This window comes from Amblyomma americanum, chromosome 3, assembly GCF_052857255.1.
Source record: "Amblyomma americanum isolate KBUSLIRL-KWMA chromosome 3, ASM5285725v1, whole genome shotgun sequence".
Lineage (NCBI taxonomy): Eukaryota > Metazoa > Arthropoda > Arachnida > Ixodida > Ixodidae > Amblyomma > Amblyomma americanum.
The window spans coordinates 138,919,303-138,940,504 of NC_135499.1; the positions used below are offsets into that span (position 1 = coordinate 138,919,303).

General features: G+C 46.5%; 1 protein-coding gene across 1 annotated transcript in view; it reads left to right on the forward strand.

Annotated features, from left to right (window-relative positions):
- LOC144124992 (acetyl-coenzyme A synthetase-like) overlaps window positions 1-21,202 on the forward strand; it is a 67,833-nt gene that overhangs the window by 2,647 nt on the left and 43,984 nt on the right. Inside the window, exon 2 of the mRNA XM_077657995.1 lies at window positions 12,541-12,632. Coding sequence (XP_077514121.1) covers window positions 12,541-12,632 — 92 coding nt within the window. The remainder of the gene's footprint in view (window positions 1-12,540; window positions 12,633-21,202) is intronic.

Genomic DNA, 21,202 nt, shown 5'->3' on the forward strand with positions numbered 1-21,202 from the left:
GTAGGCATAATTTCATGGTGAAAGTGTCCTTCTCGAAGACAATAACACAAAACATGCCACTGCGTTGCTGTTCGCACCATCGAAAAGAAAACGCACATTTGACACTCGTTAGGAGCAGCACATTATGCACTCCTTCATTTGTTTATATTTCGTCGGAGTGAGGGGCATGCAACGCAAAAGAGAAACTAATTTCCTTTCATGCTCGAAATGTCGAGGGCGATCTTTGGTTCGCCGGATTAACCGCGGTACATTTGCACGAAATGATAGAACGAACAAGCGCTCGCTCCTTTTTGGTAACTCCGTGTTCTTTTTTGGCTTTGGTTTTCACTTTCTTTTTCGGCAATGTGCAGCATCGACGTTCGACGATGCTGCAGCTGCTTTGCGCAGCAGCACACACACGTGTATGCGCACGCTGACCCAGATAAGAACCGTTGGGTAGTGAGCCAACAAATTCCGCTTGTCACAGAGCGTCGCAGTGCTTTTGACGTGAGCAGCTGCTCGCCGTATGACGTGTAAAGAGAACCTACATCGCAGCGTGGGGCTTGTATACAGAAAAAAAAAAAACAAGCCTGTTTGTTCCTGCAGGTTGGAATGAGCGGCTCATAAGGGTGGGCTTACGCGCTAATACCTCTAAAAGCCCAACTTTGTCGTAACCTTCAAGGCGTGACAACGTTTTACTACGAGGATGTTTTTCATTTACTAGGTTCTTAATTATCCCTCGTGGCCGACGCAGTTTCCTTGTCTCTGGTACTTTTCTTGGCGCTACCAGAATGCTGGAAGCTAATGGAGCACGTCGGAAGATACGGGCGATGCACGCCATTCAAAGCTAATCACTCGTCAGTGTGCGGCGTCTCTTCCGTCTTGATCATCGAAGACGTGCTGCTGAATGTGGTCTAGTCACAATCTGACACAGATTTGTCAGTAAATTTCAGTTAAATTGGTTTTGGGGAAAATGAAATGGCCCAGAATCTGTCTCATATATCGGTGGACACCTGAACAGTGTCGTAAGGGAAGGGATAAAGTAGAGACTGAGAGATGAAAGGAAGAAAGAGGTGCCGTAGTGGAGGGCTCCGGAATAATTTCGACCACTTGGGGATCTTTAACGTGCCCCGCCGCGGTGGCTCAGTGGTTAGGGCGCTTGACTACTGATCCGGAGTTCCCGGGTTCGAACCCGACCGCGGCGGCTGCGTTTTTATGGAGGAAAAACGCTCAGGCGCCCCTGTGCTGTGCGATGTCAGTGCACGTTAAAGATCCCCAGGTGGTCGAAACTATTCCGGAGCCCTCCACTACGGCACCTCTTTTTCCTTTCTTCTTTCACTCCCTCCTTTAGCCCTTCCCTTACGGCGTGGTTCAGGTGTCCAACGATATATGAGACAGATACTGCGCCATTTCCTTTCCCCCAAAACCAATTATTATTATTATTATTATTATTATTATTATTATTATTATTATTATTATTATTATTATTATTATTATTATTATTATTATTATTATTATTATTATTATTATTATTATTATCATTATTATTATTATTATTATTATTATCTTTAACGTGCACTGACATCGCACAGCACACAGACTCCTTAGCGTTTCGCCTCTATCGAAACGCGGCCACCGCGGTCGGGTTCGAACCCGGGTACTCCGGATCAGTTGCCGAGCGTCCTAACCACTGAGCCATCGCGACGGGTGAATTGGCAGCCTATGGTAGAATTCTCGCATAAACGACAGTGTAGGACATGAATTACGAAGCGATACAAATAAGCACACAAAGGTACCATTAAATGATATTTACTGAAGTCAGCAAAAGCTCACGAGCGATGGGTTGTTATCAATCGACACCTCACCCCAAAAGATTTTTAAGCTAGCTTCTTTAACACCGAAGATATCGGTGATTAAAAATAATGCTATTCCTCGAACTTCTCAGTTCATACATGCCGACGCGCCAGAAAAAAAAAAGTAATAAAGCCGACATGTCGGGTCTGCACCCCTCCGCGCCCCATTTAGCCCCATCCCGCCCATGTCAACTGGGCACAACCAATGAGAAGGCTCGCCCAGATTGCCCGTCGACGTCATCGATGTGGCAGCGGCCAAGGACGCGCGTTGCCGTGTCGCCCTAATCGGTTGCGAGCTACTGCGAGCAGCAATCTTTATAAAGTATTTGTAAATTACAGGGTCAACGCAGAGGGTCTAAACTTGACTCGAATACTCATAAAAAAACTTCTACAGATCCGTCGCGCTAGAATATGACCATAAAAATAATTTAAGAATTTGTACCTCACAGTCCATCCGAAAAAAATAAGAGTATTTATTCAGAACATAAAAGCATATGGAACGTAGGCACAACAGACAACTCGCTAGGAGAGCAGCCTAAATTACTTCCAGAAAATGCCTTGCTACGTTCCCGTGATATCTGTGCTCTTCCTCACAAATAGCCACGGAAACCGATTCCCAACTGACTCTTCATAACTCTTGCAAGGGACCATGTTCCCCAAGTTATTTCTCCCAATAATTTAGCGAAGATGAATGCGTTTTACTGAACACAAATGGTGCATCCATTCAATCAAGAGCGCTTGCAAATAAAGAAAAAGTAGAAGATGACCGACTGTGGAGGACTGTGCTCCCTTGAGCACAGTCCTCCACAGGACTCGACATGAGACACAGGGGACGTGGTCATAATAAGTACACGCTTTTGTTGCCATAGCTAGACGTTGGACGTAAATTTGTGCTATACACGTACAACTATACCACGTTAAGTGTAGTTAGACTTCACTATAACGTAACTATGCACTCAACGGAGTTCTTTCAGTTTTTTTTTTAATCTCTCGGAAACTCCCTTGAAATCCATTTGTTCAAAGCCAGGTTTCAAGAAGCAAAATTTCGTACTACGTTGTTATCTCGAGCTCTCTTTCTGCAAGAGGAAAAAGAAACTACCAAATGACCAGGCATGTCAGTTTTTATGGTCACTTCACAACGGTGACTGATGCAGCTAGGCATTCATTTGATACCCCCGCGTATCACAAGGCACCGGCACCTTGCAAGCGGTGTTTATGCAGCAAAATAACATTATCGTTGCTGTTCTTTTTCGTTCCGCACACAACGGAAGCAAAAGTTGATAAAAAATTCGTGCCGAAGAGCGCCCATATTGGACTGGCAGGCGCGTTGCTGTGCTAGTAAGTAGGCGACGTCTCTTGCAAAATGCTGATTACGGATGTAGCGAAATCATAATCATAATGAAAAAAAATCAGTGTGCCGTAAACGTGGTTTAAACGAGATTGAACTCACTGAGTGCCAATTCTATTTATTCAATTTTTACTCACGACACATGTAAAAAGGTACAAGGAACTGGTATAATAAATACAGAAGGAAATCCTAGGGCCAGAGACTCATACTCAGAAGGGGACCTCATATTCATAGTAAATAAAGTGAGTATGCTCAATGATAGCGAGTATGCTTATTCTTTCGGAAATGGGTAGTCTATAAGTAGCAGTCAGCCTCAGTCGAAGTTAAAATTTAACACACAAAACCCTCCCGAAATGGAGAAAAGTACGCATATTTAATTCAGATGTTAAAGTATTACACAGTTTCTTGATATTAAACTGCAATGAATTGCACAAGCAGATCGTATTGAAATCAGTTGTGAGTTTACCATAACTCTTGCTGCATGAGGTGGATGGGAATTACTATGGGATATCAAACTTGCTGAACTAGATCTAGGTAGCTGACTAATACCAGCCGCTCCATTTCAATCAGCTCCAAGTCTTGGAACCCACAGAGCGATCAAGACGCGGAAAAAAAAACAGCATGGCCAGGGGGCATATGAGCCACCCATGGCAAAATTTCTCGATAAAACCCTTAGTTGAGGCCTAATGCAACATCAAAAGGCTGGACTCCTTCCGGGAATTTCGCTCCCCGGTGTACCATCACCGACGCTGTCACGTCGGGTTGGGCAACTCCGCAGCTATAGCAGGCCGTGGCGCCGATGCCGAGCGCGCACATTTTCCTCTGCTTGCGAAGAAAGCAGCCAAGGATAACGGCCTCAACGCGCGTAACGCCAGCGAAGCAGATACAAGTGTCAGAATGCACACAGATTAGGGAGCCCACGAGGCACTGTTCAACGCACGACGGAAGCCTGAGACAGCGCATAATCCTGACAGCAACACAGAGCGTATAAAGAGAGATAAAAAAAAAAATCTAAGACGGAGATGCGAGGAAAGAGAAAGAGAAAAACTTAACTCTTGTTTTTTAAGCCTTTCCGACAGCGGCAGGGAGTAGAACGCGTCGTGCCTTGGATCAAGAGGCGTTGACCGGCTCGCCTTATCTCGCCAGACGCGCGGGGAAGATCTCCGCGGCAAAAGCTCTTTCAGTGGTCAAGGCGCCGACCGCTCGTATCAACGCTGCCGGGTTTCGAGTATGCACTTTGCGTCTGCACACACACACACACGATCGCCGCGCCGTCACAACAAAAGAACTGCTCAGCGCGAACGTGACCACGGCTGAGGCGTCTCTATCGGTGGAAGCCGTAGTACAGGGGTGGCGTCATGGTTCTTTGTCTATATACATTGTGCGCCGGGGCGACTCGGGATCCGGGTGCACGCCCCGATGTTTCTCTCTCGTTTAACGCTTGCGTATCGTCGCGGTGACGCACCCTCCGCGACCATCGGCAGCTTGCATTCTCCATTCGAATTGGACTCATAGTTCGTCCGTTAACATTTAGCACCGGAAGTCATTACAAGTCTCCTTCTCTCCGCGCTCGAACGGACGCACGCAGAAAACAATGATCGGGCATGTACAACATCATTCAGCGTTAGTGTTAGCGAAAATGAACATGCGCCGAACGCAGAAGGCGAGCTTTATGAACGAAGGAAGAAAGGTCTCCCTCGAGTGTACTCACGGTGGACACCAGAACTGCGCTGCGAAGGACGAAAAACAGCATAGCGCGTGACTTAAAAAGTAGTAAGCCCAAGTGGGGCAAACACGATGGGAGACGAGGGTACTGCAACGGACCTTGCCACTTTCGCGCTTACAGCGCTAGCTGTTAATGCGAAGGTTCCAGGGCAAAGCGTGCCGTCGTTGCTGTAGTATTAGTATGCAAAAAGCGTCCAAGCGGTCGAACATAGCTGAGAAGACGAGTCCAGAAGACAGGAAGGTGGATAGGGAAGGCACACCGTACGAGTGCCACCCCGCGGGTAGACGATCACGGGACCACCGTGTGCAGGTAGCCTTGTCATGCGTCTTGCACTGTCTTTCCCAAAACAAAGGGAAGGTTCCTTGGAAAGGTATGTGAAGACACCGCTGTCGATGGCGGAATGCTAGGTCGCACTCTCTCGTTCTGCTGCACTGAGCGCAATGAGGCGGCGGCCAGTTTCGAAGAGGAAATTGCCTCTACCACGCGGACTTCTTCCACACATTTGGTGTTCTGCCAAGACAGGATGGTGGCAGAGATTGTTTAAACAGTGAATCGGAGTTAGTTACGCTAAGGTATATCATATTTCGCAGCTAATCTGCCGAGAAAATCCGCGTCTGTAAACAGTCGTTGCATTCTTACAACGGGCGTTGCATATTCCAGTGCCGTCTCTTGACCTGGATACTTTAATTTTGATTATTTCTCCAACAGTTCAACAGCTGCAGTTGCATATTCGCCGAAGACTGCCATTCAGACAGCTTCCCGTTCGCCATGAAATCAAGTGCGAAAAGTCGTCTTTGATGGCGGCTAATTCCAGTAATTATGAGGAAGAAATGTTAAGGTTACGCATTATACCTCCACACCCAACACAAATTGTTCTGGAATGCAGGTGTTCCGCATGTCTTGCTTCGCACACTTTGGAGTTGTTGGTGGCTTCCAGCCGTCTCGCTTGGCCTGCGATTCCTACTTTTTCCCGCTTGCGCTATCCCGAGGAAAGCTAAATATCCGCTGCTCTTTTCCAGTGTTGTCAAAGCACCCGGGAGCACAACAGCTCGTCATAGCTTGATCTCCGATTGCTGCACCACACGCACAACACGAGCTCGCTTCAAGCACCCGGATCGGTGGTGCCGCGAGCAGAGCAGACCCGATCCGCTGTATCTTTAATATCCTTCTTCACGTTGTAAACAACGTGACGTCAAAGGGGTGTGGCCCAACGGGCAAAATTGCCCACTTTCGCCTCGGCTTTGCATGTTTATAGCGTTCCCCGCCGCCTTTCTTCTCCCGATTTGAGATTCTTCGTTACGCATTTTTTCTCCCGATTGCAAACGCTTCGGGACACGCCGCACTTTCTGCACAAGGCTCTCAGGAGTCGCATGTGTTGTCCGCTAGACCGGAAGCACGTGCGCCGATGACGTAGGCCGGGAAAGCTGCAATCGTCCCGCAGCTGTACGAACACCAGATGCTGGTATTTTGTTCTACGTGTGGTCGGCGCTGTGGCATTCCGCGCCTTCAGCTGAAACGTTGGCGCCAAGGGGAGACGCTCGACGGTTAAAAACTTTGCCAGGCCTCATCAAAATTTACCGATCGCTTTCATCAAAACCTGACGACAGGGATGTTTTTTGTTTATTTATTTACTACTACCTCAAAGGCCCCATTGAAGAGGAGTATTACATGAGGGAGGCAGCCTGCAAGGCAGCCGGAAAGCCAGAAATGCGAAGCTCTCGCCGCAGCATTTTTATCAGTCTATTTTACCTTTACGCCGAAAAGGCATTCTACACGCACACCTATACTTCTTAGCCCCGCTGACTACGAATATCCTGGCGCCGTAACTACCTTCAGTGCGTCAGTAACTAAAGAAGTCGTGGGTGCGAGACGGCAACCAAAGGAGCCTTTTTTCCCTAGTAGTGGTTTATTTCCTTTCTTTTTTCGTATTGCTGTCAAATAAATCAGCACTGAGGAAAAAAGGCTCCATTCGTTGTCGTTACGCAGTCACATCAGTAGAATTCGTCACACGTGTTTCTGGGCACGTATGTCCTAAAGCTTACTTCTTTTTTTTTTTGCCTCTTGATGACAGCAGCGGCTACGAGAACTTGTCTGTCGTGTGCACTCGTCCGTGTCTTTCTGCGCGCTGAACGTCAAACATGGTTTTCTAACTAGCCCAGGCCCATACCGTAATGAGAGATCTGTTGCCTTGGCCGACGACCATCGAGTGAGGCGACGAGCCAATGTCTTTTGGCAGCTGGAGCAGACGGTTCTAAGGAAGCGAAGACGGCGGCCTGTGCTGCTCCGACTCCCTTTTGTCAGCTTAACCTGGCAGGGACAATAGAATTGAAGCGAACTTGTTATCAGGGGCTGATTTCGTGAGGTTCCTCCGTGGTTAATCAGTCACTTTTAATGGGTTTTTTTCCTTCATTATTTGAAGAAAAGAACGCTTTAGAGAAATATGTCATCGAATAAGACAACTACGAATCAGCAAGACGTCGCCGCATCGTATCATCAATCTGCGTCCAGTCAACACCATCCAGACCGAAACTCAACCGTCTGCATGATTTTGTTGCGGAACAGTCCGCTAATAGAAGCTATTGAGAAAATGTGACCATTTGGTTTCAGGCGTGTTGTCAGCTGTCCACCGAAGATCAGTGTGGCGAGGGACCGTTTATTACTGCATATATGATGCAGTAATAAGGGAAAGAGATCCCAGAGTATGTTGGGAACGCTGGTGTTAATGTGCAAAAATAGTTATATTTGGCAGGTCATCCTTCGTGCTGCTGGCACACTCGAGAAACTTCGGGCCTTGTGATAAGTCCTTACGCTCGGACAACAAATTCAGCACTATGCGGCGTAATTTGGCGGCCCTGATAGTCTAAATTATAACAGCGAATGAAGACCAAATAAGCGCTGTACTCTTTCAGGGCAGCCAGTGACTGGAGAACACAGCAGCCCGTCAAAGCTTTTCGATCGCCGTGAAGTCGGAGCTACTGCATCATGCATAAAACACACTCACAAGTGCCAGGAGGTTACTGTCATGACTGAAACAGCAATTAGTGCTTATTTCAAGTTCTGTCGCATTACTGCAGTCATCACGCAACCGCACGGAAACAACGCTACAAGCACTGCGCGCAGGACGCGACCAGCGCGCGGGACCCAACATGGCCGGCCGTGAGGGCATAACGACGGCGTGGGGTGGCACAGGGGGCGTCCTCACCCTGAAAGCGGGGGCGGGGGCATCGCGCGTAACCGTATTACGTGTAATCTAGACGATTTTCCGCATTACCAGTTGTGTAATTGCTATGCCGTTTATAATGCGTTAGCATTACTGCCCTCGCTTTCGCAAAATCTGTTGAGTGCTGTGCCGCCGGCACCCTCCAGGAGACCTCCGTCAACTACCCACCCATCTGCACCCTCCCGGATTCTCCAACCACCACCAAGCAACCCAACTTCACTCTCCAGACGCTTCACCTATCTCCACCCTCCAGTCACCTGCTGCGGTATCAAATACGAGGCTGAGCGACGTCTGAAGGGCAAAGGCATTAATGTGAGAAACAAATCTCAACAAAATTGGGACCAAAGCTCAGGACTGCTGTCTCTTTCTTCCCTTACTTTTTTCCCCTTTATTTTAGGGGGTCAGTGCACACAGTGCCTCTCTTGCAGCGGTACGTTTTCTTACGCCCTGTATCTTTAGGTGATGACGTAGCTGCCCGCACTGGCATACTCCTGAATGTACGGTCAGAAACACGCTTCATTTACGTTCCAAAACTTCCCATAACCGCTCCCGCATCGATCTCCCATTCCCGACTTCAGGCCATCGGGCCAAATGGAGATTCATTCATTCATTCATTCATTCATTCATTCATTCATTCATTCATTCATTCATTCATTCATTCATTCATTCATTTGCCACCGATGACTCGAGCTCCTTTGCGACGCATCTTCCCGCCTGGAGTCTGGAGGCCTCCGAGGCCTCCGATGAGAGCTTTCGTAATCGACACCAAGTGAACTGGCTGATGAATGCAGCGACCGATAATGCCACTCAAACGTGTTCCGCAATCACGGAAGACGACGTATTTCGTCCATTGAAGCAATGCTATAAATGTACAACAATCAAAGGCAGTCATTTCTGCAAGAAAAACGTGTCTCGTAGTTTGCACCGGGTAGGGCATAGCAAACTTGGGATGTGCAGAACCACCAGCGATAAGGCCAAAGTTTCTTAAGCACGAAGTACTTTGCAAACTTTTCACAATGCATTAAAAAAATGCTTGCTCGGTACGTTCAGTGTGGCGTGGGGGTCACAGACACTTCTAGAACCACGGAGCTGTTCGATATATTGACTCCCCGGAAACCAGCGAAACATTGCGCTTCAGCTATTCACTTCGCCCTGCACACGTCATGTGCTGCAATGCCGGACTTAAAATGTTTATTTTCATCGATCAAACTGGTTTTTACAAAAGTCAAGGAAGATGTTCCGGTAACTTGTGTCCCTTTTCAGACCTGGTCGGACTATCCAGCATACTGTACATAATGTTCACGGCAGCTAGAACATGCGAAGTGCAGTGGTAAATTAACAGTAGCGGTTTTCATCTGGTGTCCGTATCACCACTGGCCACGCAAGCACTGCTTCCCGCCGTGCGGTTGGCGTCGATGCGCCCTATAAAAAAATAGAGCCTCCTTGCTTTTCTGCGGCAAAAAAAAAACAAGAAACAAAAAAGACATCCGCACTGAAGCTCGCTACTAATGGACGACAAGCATGACGACAGAAACACTCACGTTTCTTGGAATGTACAGCCTAAGTCATCTCAAAGGGAGCATATGATTTCCTCGCAACTAACAGCTTATTTGCGACTGCAACTTAGAAGTATCATTCCTGGTTGAGTCTAAGCTGTTTCCTCAGGACCATGGCGTATGATTGCACAGTGCACAATTACTACAGAGATTCTCAAGTTTACTACCAAATAAAAACAAATTTTGCTCTTGAGTGGAACGCAATTAGTGCTTTATATTCGTTGCATCTCTACACCGACATCTCAATGACTTGTCGCTGACAAGCTTATTAATTGCAAAATATGCTTTGAGGCGTCGTGTCCATCTAGAGCTGTTTTGCGGGTATTGGTAAACCTATCCCTTACAATTAACGCCTTTATTTGACACTGCGTTCTTTGGACAGAAATGAGTTATTCAAGGTCCTTATTGTTCCCAGGAGCTAGCAAAGCCTCCGTGCAGGGTTGCAAACCGATTATTCTTCCGGTTAACCTCCCTGCATTTCCTCTTCTTCCTCCTCCCCCTCCTAGCAAAGCCTCCAAGCAATACTCTCTTGTGGTCTGCTTATGCGTACGTCTCGCTGAGTTCAAAGTGCCCAACGGTCGTTCGGTTCTAGAAGAAGCTAGGAAGTCACCAGCAAGCGTATTTCTGATGCAAAAGGTTACTATACGGAATGGCGACGCAGCGCACTGCAGCACTCTATGATCCACTTCTTTCTGTAACGTTTGGCGTCCAACATCGACCAATCAGCACCTCAAGATGAGGCCCTGGTGCATGGATTTGCCAAATCACTGGCGGATCCTTGAGCTACCGTCCTCTTCTCTTGTATATACTGACCCAACGTCTCCGATATTTGTGAAAACCGTGCCTCGGATATCCTGTGGCCACCCTTTAGCCTCGCGTAATCATGGCGCTGCAGGTGTGCCTGAATTCGTACGTGGGATTAATTTCACTCGCGACTGGTCGTCGGGTCCGCGCATGTGGCCACTGCTGGACATCGCTCGTACTTTAGGATATTCTTACTCCGTCATAAATTTATTGCCGATATCAGTTTCCGTACAATATCCGTAGCAGAAAAAAAAATGCGTGCAGTTTTTAGATAGTTGAGAGGTGCATAATGAGCGCAGTGCATATTTGTATTCATTCGTCTTTTTTTCCTATTCTTTCAAAACTTACTACAGGTAGAAAAGAAATGCGGTCGTCCTGGAGGCTAGAAAGGCTAGCCAGCTTCTTGTCATGCAATGAACGCCTCTTTCCTTAAAGATTTCGTTCACCCGCTCGGTTCTGCCAACCATGGTAGTCGTATCGGATACGGTGATCATGGTGGTCATAACCAGTCAAGGTGGTCGTGGCGAACCATGACCACCACTTTTTATGGAAGATAACAGAAATTTTTCGTCAGTCACCGCTTGACCTCATTGTCGGAGACCTCCAGCTATCCTCAATGTGTAAACGCATCGTTTAAAAGTAAGCCATCCGAAAATAAGTACTGACAGCGTATGCGTTCGCCTTGCACCCCCGTCGGTGGCCGAATGGTTCTGGCGTTCTGTTGCCGAGCGCGACGCCGTGCTATGGAACCAAGCCGCGACAACCGCATGTATATCAAGGCGACAAGCCATTTGCATTGGTCAGCACGTAAGCGCTTGCGTTTTGTAGCGATAGCCTTCGAGCATTTCGAGCCTTCAGTGGCGGCGCCGCCACGCGGTCACGTGATTCGTCACGTGGTGCCCGTCCAGGGACGAAGATGAAGAAGGAACGCCCAGCGAAACGGAGCGGCGAAAAACTGACTTAGCAATTCGACTGAGCGAGTTCCACTCGGCCAGCTGCAGCTATCGCGTCACTCAAGGTTTAACCGGAGCTAAACCGCAGCCATTTTTTTTTATTACGGCATACTATAAAGGTGAAGCAGCTACTGTTTATGTCAAAGAAAGTGCTCCATAGTGGCACGACACTTGCTCTAGCGAACACCAACGCAAAACGACTGAACCATGGCTCAGAACCCTGGCGTTCTGTGTCTCGCCGTTTACAACTCTCTGTCCATGTTCGTTAGCGCTGGCGTTATGGCCCATGATTTGAACCAATTTCCCAATCTGCCACCTTCAAGTCCAACTTTCTCGGCCAAAAATTGTGAAAATTGGACAATTGTAAGACACTGTTGTGGAAATATTGAAGGTAATGGTTCATTATTCTGATATGTAGCAAAATCTTTCTTTTCAAGCGTTTCCAGCGATCGCATAGGACAATTAAGACTGCCATAAAAAAACAACAACGGGGAACGCTTTTGACGATAGCAAAAACGTGAATAGAAAAAAAGAACACAAGACTGCCGCCGGGTAATCTGCGGATTTAATAGTGATATCTTACGTTCTTCGGCTGGTCGCCACGTAACAATATGAAAAATTGCGTTCATAAACGGTTTCCTGCCCAGAAACGCTTTTGTCCAGATTTGTTGAGTTTAATTCCTTTATACTTATACTATGCATACAGTGCAAAGTTTTGTAAGAATGGAACACATTTTATGTTTTGCTTGTTGCGCGTAGGAATTAATTTCTGCCGGGTGACCAAACAACTGATAAAGACCGAATTTGGCTACATGTAGATATACAAAAAAAACTGCTCAGAAGATTCAAACTCCTCCACAGCGGAGAAGTTGTCGCGACAGCTGCATCTATTTATTTGCGCTGCACGGAAGTAAAGCGGCGAATGTTTGCACATACTTATTTCGTCGCATTCGCGCGTCCAGTACTGACGACATCGCGGAGGAAAATAAAACTTGCAAAATAAAGCAAACACTCCAGTTTAATGTGATTGCGGTGGGGAATTGAAATGTATTGTTCTACATTCGTGTGTTTCAAGAGCTAATGTGGTGAATCTTTTTACAGGGAAGGCAACAACCCGATGGACAAGAAAACCATAACGTACGGAGAACTACTCGATGAAGTCTGCAGGTTCGCCAACGTTCTCAAGGCGAAAGGTAAAACTATCTTTATTTTGCGCCTAACATGTGCGACGTTCATCAAATGGCCTTGTTTCTTTAGGAGCACATTCTGAGACACTATAGTGGCAACCATTTCTGTTAAAAAGAGACAGTATAGCGAGGCAGGTAGCTAACGAGCAGACAGATGCGATATAAAAGGGAACGGTATTTTTGAGCATCGTGAGGTAGGTAGCGCTCTCTAACGCACAGGTTGGTGCAATTTGAAAAGGAACAGTAAATTTGCACACGAGAGCAAATTTTCATGTTATTTGTGCGCTGAGGATGAAAGTGTCTGATGAATATTATTCGGCTTATTCTGCTTAGTCGTCGAAAAAATTATCCAGAAAAGGGAAATCTGTCCTTGTCAGTCATACTTGTGGATCAGTCTTAGTGTAATGCTTGTCATGCTCGCCACTTCGTGCTGCCGCTACCTGTGCTTACAAAAGAAACTGTCCTCTCTGCTGTCTAGAAAACGCCCGTCCCGCACATTCCGCACATGAAAGGTGCATTACGAGTTCAAAAAGTTATGACAACACTGTCAGATCGGCTTATTGTAACATGGTAGTGAGCTAAATCTGCAGCATGGGTAGAAATCAAACGAGACCTGAAGTCGAGGTTGTCCACCCTTATTCAGACCACTTTGGTTTTTGACGGCAGGAGTGGCAATCGCAGACCTACTGTGATTGCCAGTTAAATTATACTTCTATTTTTTACGAACTGCGATTAAGAGGACTGACAAAGCCTCACCAAAGCCTCCATTTGCATTCTTTACTCATCGTTTTGTAAAGAGCCCTGTTTCCTTGGTAATTAACTAAAGGGGAAAAATGGAAGCAGTGACAGATTTTATTTTCTTGGTCTCCAAGATTACCGCAGACGGTGGCTGCGACCACGAAATTAAAACACGCTTGCTCCTTGGCAGGAAAGCTACGGCTATCCTTGACAGCGTAATAAAAAGCAGAGACATCAACTCGCCAACAAAGACACGTAGAATTCAAGCTATGATTTTCATAATGGTAATGTATTGACTGTAAGAGTGAGACCATAAAAATGCTGAGTGCTGCAGAATTGGCCCTTCGGAACTGTGGTGGTGGAGAAGACTCTTGAGAGTTCCATGGGCTGCAAGAAGGTCAAATCAGTCAGTACCAGCGGTATGCATACTGCTCATTAACCCTTACTGCTCATTGGAAGGCCAAATTCTAAGGTTAAAGCTGAATTACTTTGGCAACCTAATGCGAAGAGAGGAGTCGCTAGAAAAGACCCTGATGTTGGGAAAGACTTAGGGAAAGAGTGATGCTGAAGGGAAAGGCAGAGCATAACGGGGTTAGATGACGTCACTGATGCAATGAAGATGAAATTGCATGAACTCCGGGAGACAGGGGAGGACCAAGGCCTGTCGTGCTGTGGTGCTTAGGGTTAAGAAGAGTCGAGCGCGACTTAAGGACTGAACAACAACAAACTTATTCTGTAAAAGCAGTACTGCTACTGTGAGCTCTTTGAAAGAGCATTCGTTGGACATTTGCCGACCTATTGCATCGCGCGGCTGTGTAATGAATGGTGCGCGCTGCGGTGAAGAGCGATAATGTTAAAACTTCGCCCCTAACTTCGTTTTGAAGCCTGAGACAAACACTAACAAATTGTGTCTCTTCAACAGAGACTGAAAACCCCGTTAACCGCCGACACAAACCGGCTTCGCATTCTCGTTTCTTGGAGTAAAGATGTAATCGCAGCCACCTTGGCGAATGCAGTCTCAAATATCAAAGAACGCGTTTGGCCACACTGCCCTGTGCAACCTCAATCTTCGTTGTAGCATTTTTTAGCACTTTGCCTTGAAGAGCCGTTGCCGTCAACGTAAGTGAAACTAGAGCAAAAAAAAAATAAAGTTATGACTGCCAAAACATAGCGCTCTCCGGCTATAATCAAATATCACATCAACCAAGATAGCATTACAATCGGAGTTTTTTAACGGAAGCTACAAGTCTGAGTGGCAGAGCCGATTTTATTGAAGCAGCATTTACTTCTAACTTATTCAATAAAACAAAGGTAGGCACGCGCGTGGGGAGGAGTTTAACCTTCCGAAGCCGCACGTGGGCTGTAGAACTCACTTCCTTTCTGCCTCTAGACTTGGGCACTGGCCAGCGACAGAGGAAGTTGTAATACGTGAACGTTTGCATTTTATGTGTGTTCGAGGGCACGTGCGCAAATCACCTGAGCTCTCCGGACGCATAAACAAGATCTGTACGAAAACAGAGGGTCAAAGCACCGTTTCGTAGTTCGACGTTTCGTAATAGTTCCGTCTTTTTAGCTCTCGCTTGCCTTCCGGCACCCCATTATTCCGGCGAACGTTTTTACGTTGGGACGCATATACGACATACCGGAGTTTGCGCTTTCTGTTTAATTCCGCAAAGTTAAAGGCCTTAGTTTATTTTTTTTAATTCCGTTCGTTCAATCGCGCGTAGCTTTTCCCCGGGTATACTAATATTGTTTTCACTCAGAAATTTGGAACCTGCAGAACACTTTTTCTTTCAAAGACCGCGGCATGTCAGCTCGCTCAGATCCCAACAGCCGGCGCGCTTTATCTAAGGTTGACAGTGCCACACCTAGACTTCTTACCTGTTGCCTTCCTTGATAACTTTTTTGCAGCTAGACCTTCTGAAGAAGTTATCATGTGCTGGCGTTCGTTACGCTAAATGAAACCCGCTTACTTGCTTTTATTAACTCATTCTTCACCTGAACCACAACATTCTAGATTCGCTTAAGATCCGCCTTAGGAGTATGACACGAAGCGTTAGGGTTCCTTCAGCGGTCTGGGGCCTTCTTTGCACATCACTTCAACAACGCGGACACTATTCGTCATTTTTTAAATTTTATTTAATTTTATTTATTTTTTGCCACAAGTCACAGTAGGGCCCCCTATATCCAAGTCGAACGAACGTTCCTCAGTGACTGGGGAGATAGCGCGCACGGTTCACGACTAAAAAGGCTGCGGTTCGAGTCCCAGTTTGGCCATTATTTTCTTTTCAGCGCGGTTGCTTTCCTTCCTTCAGAGGCACTACGTAATGGTGGTGGAATGAAGACATAACCCTGTATACGAGCGAGGAATTGTGTAGTGACCCCATCACTGTTGTAGTCTCTGATCGTTGTGGGGTGTTGAATTGCCTGCTCGAGGTGACGTGGTTGTGACATCAAGACCCTTTCGACCAGTCCCGATTTTCTAGACACGCCAACACCAACTACGGCGGTGTATCCGCTGAAGTGCACCCTTAACACTCTCGTGTCAAAATTATCTACGCGAAATAGCAAATAGCCGACCTTCCTTATCCGGGAAGAGAAATACTAGTTAGAAAACTGAAGAAAAAATATGTGATTACCAAGTATAATTAAAGAGTAATCAAGAAATTATTGCTCATACTTTGTTCTCTTTCATATCGCTCGAGACCGTACATCACTACAGGGAGCATACGAACATTTTTAGGACGGAACTGTGGAAGAGGGCAGACACTTTCAGCCTAAACTTCATTTTATTTACGCTGGGTAAATTTTCGAGGCAAAATGGCTGAAGTAGTCTGTGTCATGTTTCACGCTAATCCGTGACCCTATTAACGCCGTTCTTCAGAAAATCCGGCGTCGTCCTCGCCGTTGAGAGCGAAAAATGGACCGGGGTAGGGTGGACACGTGCCTTAGGTGGCAGGTGGGCCACCTAGGTCACGTGACCTTGTGTCTTCATCACAGCCTGGCGCAGGAGTCTGAGCAAACTTCCCGCTGTGGCAGGTAACAGGTCAATCAATAATTGGTCGCAAGAGCTTGCTCGGGAAATGCAGCCTGGGTCTCCCAAGCCCCACCGGTGGCAGCAGCTTCCACAGCAGGGCAGTGGCGCTGCGCCAGGAGGGGTATGAGGACTCGCGGCGATTTGTGAATGTATAGTGGAAAGTGGCGAATGCCACATGTGTGGGCATCAACCCGTTAACGCTATCACGCCATACCCTTAAAGTGGAGCTCAAGAGTACCTTCCACTTTTTTTTTTTACTTCCTAGAATGAGAATGCATTGTGGGAAGTTTAAAGCTGCTCTTAGGTCCGGGTGCATTTTTGAAGCGGTGCGACATGAAAATTACATCATTACAGAAAAGAAAACGTTGCTTCTGACACTGAGCTGACTTTGACAAGACAGTGATTAGTGAAAGTGCTAGCTAATGACAACGGACCCCCAGCCCACTTTGGTTCACAATGCGCAGCATCCTGGGCGAAGCGTATGGAGCACAATGCACAGCGAGGTATCCGAATTTAAAGTTACGTGACTTCTTATCATCGTCAGCAGAAGCTAGAACTTCGAAAACTGCTGCACGTCTCACACGTGCGCACTTTTTGACGCAGTTTTTGTAAACACGAGCATAAGCACTGCCTCGCACGAGAGAAGGAACAGTATATAGTTATGTGCCTTTTCTATACCCTCGTCTTCTACGCTAGTGCCAAATTTGACATGACGAATCACCAACTCGACCAACTTTCTGCATTACTCGCAGTATATGGGTGGCGCTCTTGTAAGAGTATAGTGACTGGTCACACATAACCTCCACAGGGGTAAAAGCAATTTGTCACTTTCCTACTGAAAAAAATGTGTGTAGGATGGAATGGGTCGGAAAAAAGGATTGTGACGCATTTGGTATGGTTTGGTTTATGGGTGTTTAACGTTCCAAAGTGACTCACGCTATGATGGACGCCGTAGTGAAGGGCTCCGGAAATTTCGATCACTTGCAGTTCTCTAACGTGCACTGGCAGCGCACAGTATACGCGCCTCTAGAATTTTGCCTCCATCGAAATACGACCGGCGCGGCCGGGATCGAACCCGCGTGTGTCGAGCCAGCAGCCGAGCGCCATAACCACTGAGCCAGCGCGGCGGCCTATGGCGCATTTGGTTTGGTTTTATTGGCTTAACGTCCTAAGGTGACTCAGGCTATGACGGACGCCGCAGTCGAGGTCTCCGGATAATTTCAACCATCTGGGGTTCCTTGACGTGCACTGACATCGCGGTGGTCATATTTAGATGGAAGCAAAAGCTAGAGGCCCGTGTATAGTGCGTTGTTTATTGTGCGAGTTTGTAGTCAGCACAACGTTAAAAGAAACCCGCAATTTCTGCGGCCTAAAACATCGTGGAATTCTCACACTTCCGCACGCGTGTGACAAACACGTCAAGGCGCACTTGTACGTCACTAACACTATTTTGTGTACTTTATGAGCTGAACAGGAAAATAAATTCGCTCCTTCAACAATAAATAATGCATTGAACTAAACGAGAAATTTTTATTTCTTGAGCTTTATACCACTGTCCTGTTTCTGCTGCCGGCTGTGCGTCACTGCACATAAATACTACAAAACGTATAAAAGGGGTTTCACGCGACTTTAGGCGGATTTCGGAAGAATAAAACTTCAACAGGAATGTTGGCAATCGCTTCGCGCTCGTATGATTACTCATATTTCTGCAGTTTGCAAAGATGTGTTATAATATTTTAGACGAATCTAGGCATTTGAAAATTGCTATTATGAAAAGTAAAGTAGAAGGAGCCCCCATTTGCATACTTTCGCAGCAGCACATTTAAATATATTGTATCATTTGCACACTCTAATTAATGCGAGCGAAAATAAGAATGTCCTCTAAGAGAGTACTCACATCGGTGTTCCTATGCCTGGCGGCGCTTCTTGCTGCGTTGCCATACTCAAGTTACTTGCTATCGCTACCAGCACGTGTGAGCGAAAGTAATCTTCAATGCCACCGTGTTTTCGCGCGATTCGTCTATAGCATGAACCTAAACGTCCTTAAAAGGGCTCTTAGATACGCAGTATTTCTTCGAAAACAGCTTCGTTTCAGAATTATTTCGTCGTCGCCTCTTTTTTTCTGGGATGGAGTACAATGCATCACTTACTTGCTGAAACTTCTCACGTGCCTCCGCTAGTCCAAAGTTACATTATATTGAGTCATTTGCCAACAATTCCGCACAAAAGCATATTTCAGCGGGAAAGAGTTTACGAAGGGTTTTTTTTTTTCATGTATTGTAAGATTTCACTATTACAATCGATTTTTCCGCAGATTTCTCGAAAATAGGCTTCCTTTTTTTCATTCAGGTTTTGGCTGTAGCCAAGAACGCTCGCCTTTGGTTTTCTATGAGAGTCTTAACTAAATGCTCGATGCGAGTGACGAAAAAAACTTTGAAAGAAACATTTTGTTGCACCTCAGAATAATGAACCATTACCTTCAATATTTTCATAACAGCAGCTCACAAAATTCCAATATTCAAAATTTGTGTCCAAGAATGCTGGGCATGCTTGCTTGCATCGTAATATTTTGGGGCTAAAGAATCATCGCGAACAATATTCCAGCTGTGGTGTTTCTGTTTCGTTCTCAAAACCGAGCATAATGTAATATTTTTTTATACTTTGAATTATGTTACCGGAAAGACCATAAGTAATGTGATCACTGTCCAGTTGCTTAACAGACCTGACAAAAAATTGAAGGAAAAAAAATGTAGTCTTCTTCGTCGTCCAGAGTAGGTATAAGCATTAATGCATTGCTGGAAAAGCCGCCTTCTTGGACGGCTCATCGATGGTGGTAGTCCCACTTGGGCATCGGCAAGTTTATTGGCTGTTGAACTTTCTCCCGCTCGCCCCCGTCTATTCTTCGAGCTAGGCAGCACGCATGATCTCCTGACCTGCTTTCGTGGCTTGACGAGCCACCACGATCAGCTCCTTTCTTAGCTGAACACCAAGCTTTCTTCCTTTGCCGCTTTCGCTGCTTTACGTGCCGCTACGTTCAGCCGCTTTCGTTTTTTTTTTTGTGCAGATCATGGCGCTCAGCGACATTAGATGCTTTAGCTTTTTGGCGCACTATAGCACTCGCCATCTCCTTATTGGCCATAGCGACGAGTTTGGTTGCCTTCTCACCTCGATGCGCGACTACCTAAAGCCACCATTAGCACATCGGTGACCGTTTGTATGTCCTGTCTAAAGCACGTGAAAGGCGTGGTTACGGCGGTTGCCTGGCAACAAGCGTTTGGAACCGCAGAACAAACATATGATAGATGACGAAGAAGATGAATTACAAATCGCAGCTCGAGCGGTTACCAATTAGGACACCTACTCTCATGAACAAAAGTTTTAGGATGTTGTTTCGGGGAAAAATTGTTTCTGTACAGTCGGACTGAGCAGTTTATTTAAAACCCTTCAGTCACGAGGGGGCAAGCGCGTTGCATCCACTGGAATAATACCAGCAGACTGATTGGAGCGGCAACGGGGAAATAATTAGTTGTTTTTTTCAAGCATACCGCATTCCGCAAACGTTTGTCCATGACTGTACATACGTAGTGAAAATGGCTGCGGCGGTGGCCGTGTGTACTAAATTATCGGAAAACTAAGCTGCTCTGTTTGCCCCTGTGATGCCTCGAATTCCGCTAGGAGCTATAACATGTTCACTGTGGCAGCGATTTTCGGGGCCTTAATCCCTGTGCGTCGTGACCCACCGGTGGGTCACCTTTAGGTTATCATGACGCCACAAGCTTACGCGATCTCGCTGGCGCAGTGTCATCCGTCCATTGGCTAGAGCTAGCACGACGCCCCGCCGAACTTACCCGAGCTTCCTCCCATTGGCTACAGATGGCGCGATGCTCCTCCGAACTAACCCGAGTTTACCCGAGTAACTCGGGTAAATTTTGGTTAGTTCGGAGCACAACACAAGATTCTTGGTAGGGGTCGGACAAGACAGTGCACAAAAAGATTCTCGCTCGGTATTAGTACGTCTGGGAGAGCGCGTTGGCACTGCAAACATTCATGCTTGAATTGGAAATTTCTCTCGGATTCCAGTCGCGCGTCATTGCCGGCGTGGATGGTGCGCCATTAATTGCATCCTCGTAGCGGCCCCTGTATCTGAATGCCCATTCGCGGTCGAGAGACTGACTCGATTTTATATTCGACGGGGGTAATGCAGCTTCCGCGATGCTAAAACTCACAGGAACTGACAACAGATGGCAACCTAGCATGTGTGTTTTTCGCAGGCTTTTTGAAAAGCCTGAGCTGTCTCACGAACTCACAGTGTCGCTCAATACTCGTGCCGCACATCAAGAATACACTACATGACCTACCAGTGACCCACTACGCAGTGAACGTGTTAAGGATGATGATAGCTTACTGCTTCAGGCCATCATTGTGATGAAAAAGTTGTGTTTACGATAGGTTCGGCTTCATGTTCTACGTCAGGTTCCGATGATATTAGCCTACTTTGCCGAGAATATGCCTTTTTTGTGCTTAATATTTTATGCTTAAGAAAAGAAAAACTGCAGAAACCATGAGCTGTAAACGCAAGCATTGTGCGCAAACAGATCTCTTCATAACAGGGAAGAGTACACAAGCAAAAGAAACCCTTTCCCCGAAAATCATAAAAAACAGTAGCGCACGCAGTACGGAATAGCGCACTACAGTATAGGAGTAGTTATAGGTAACATTATTTAGGTACACTGGTTAACACAATATGAGAGAAGACAAAGCCATTTACAACCGATATTGGTATGGTTGGCATTTTGACGTG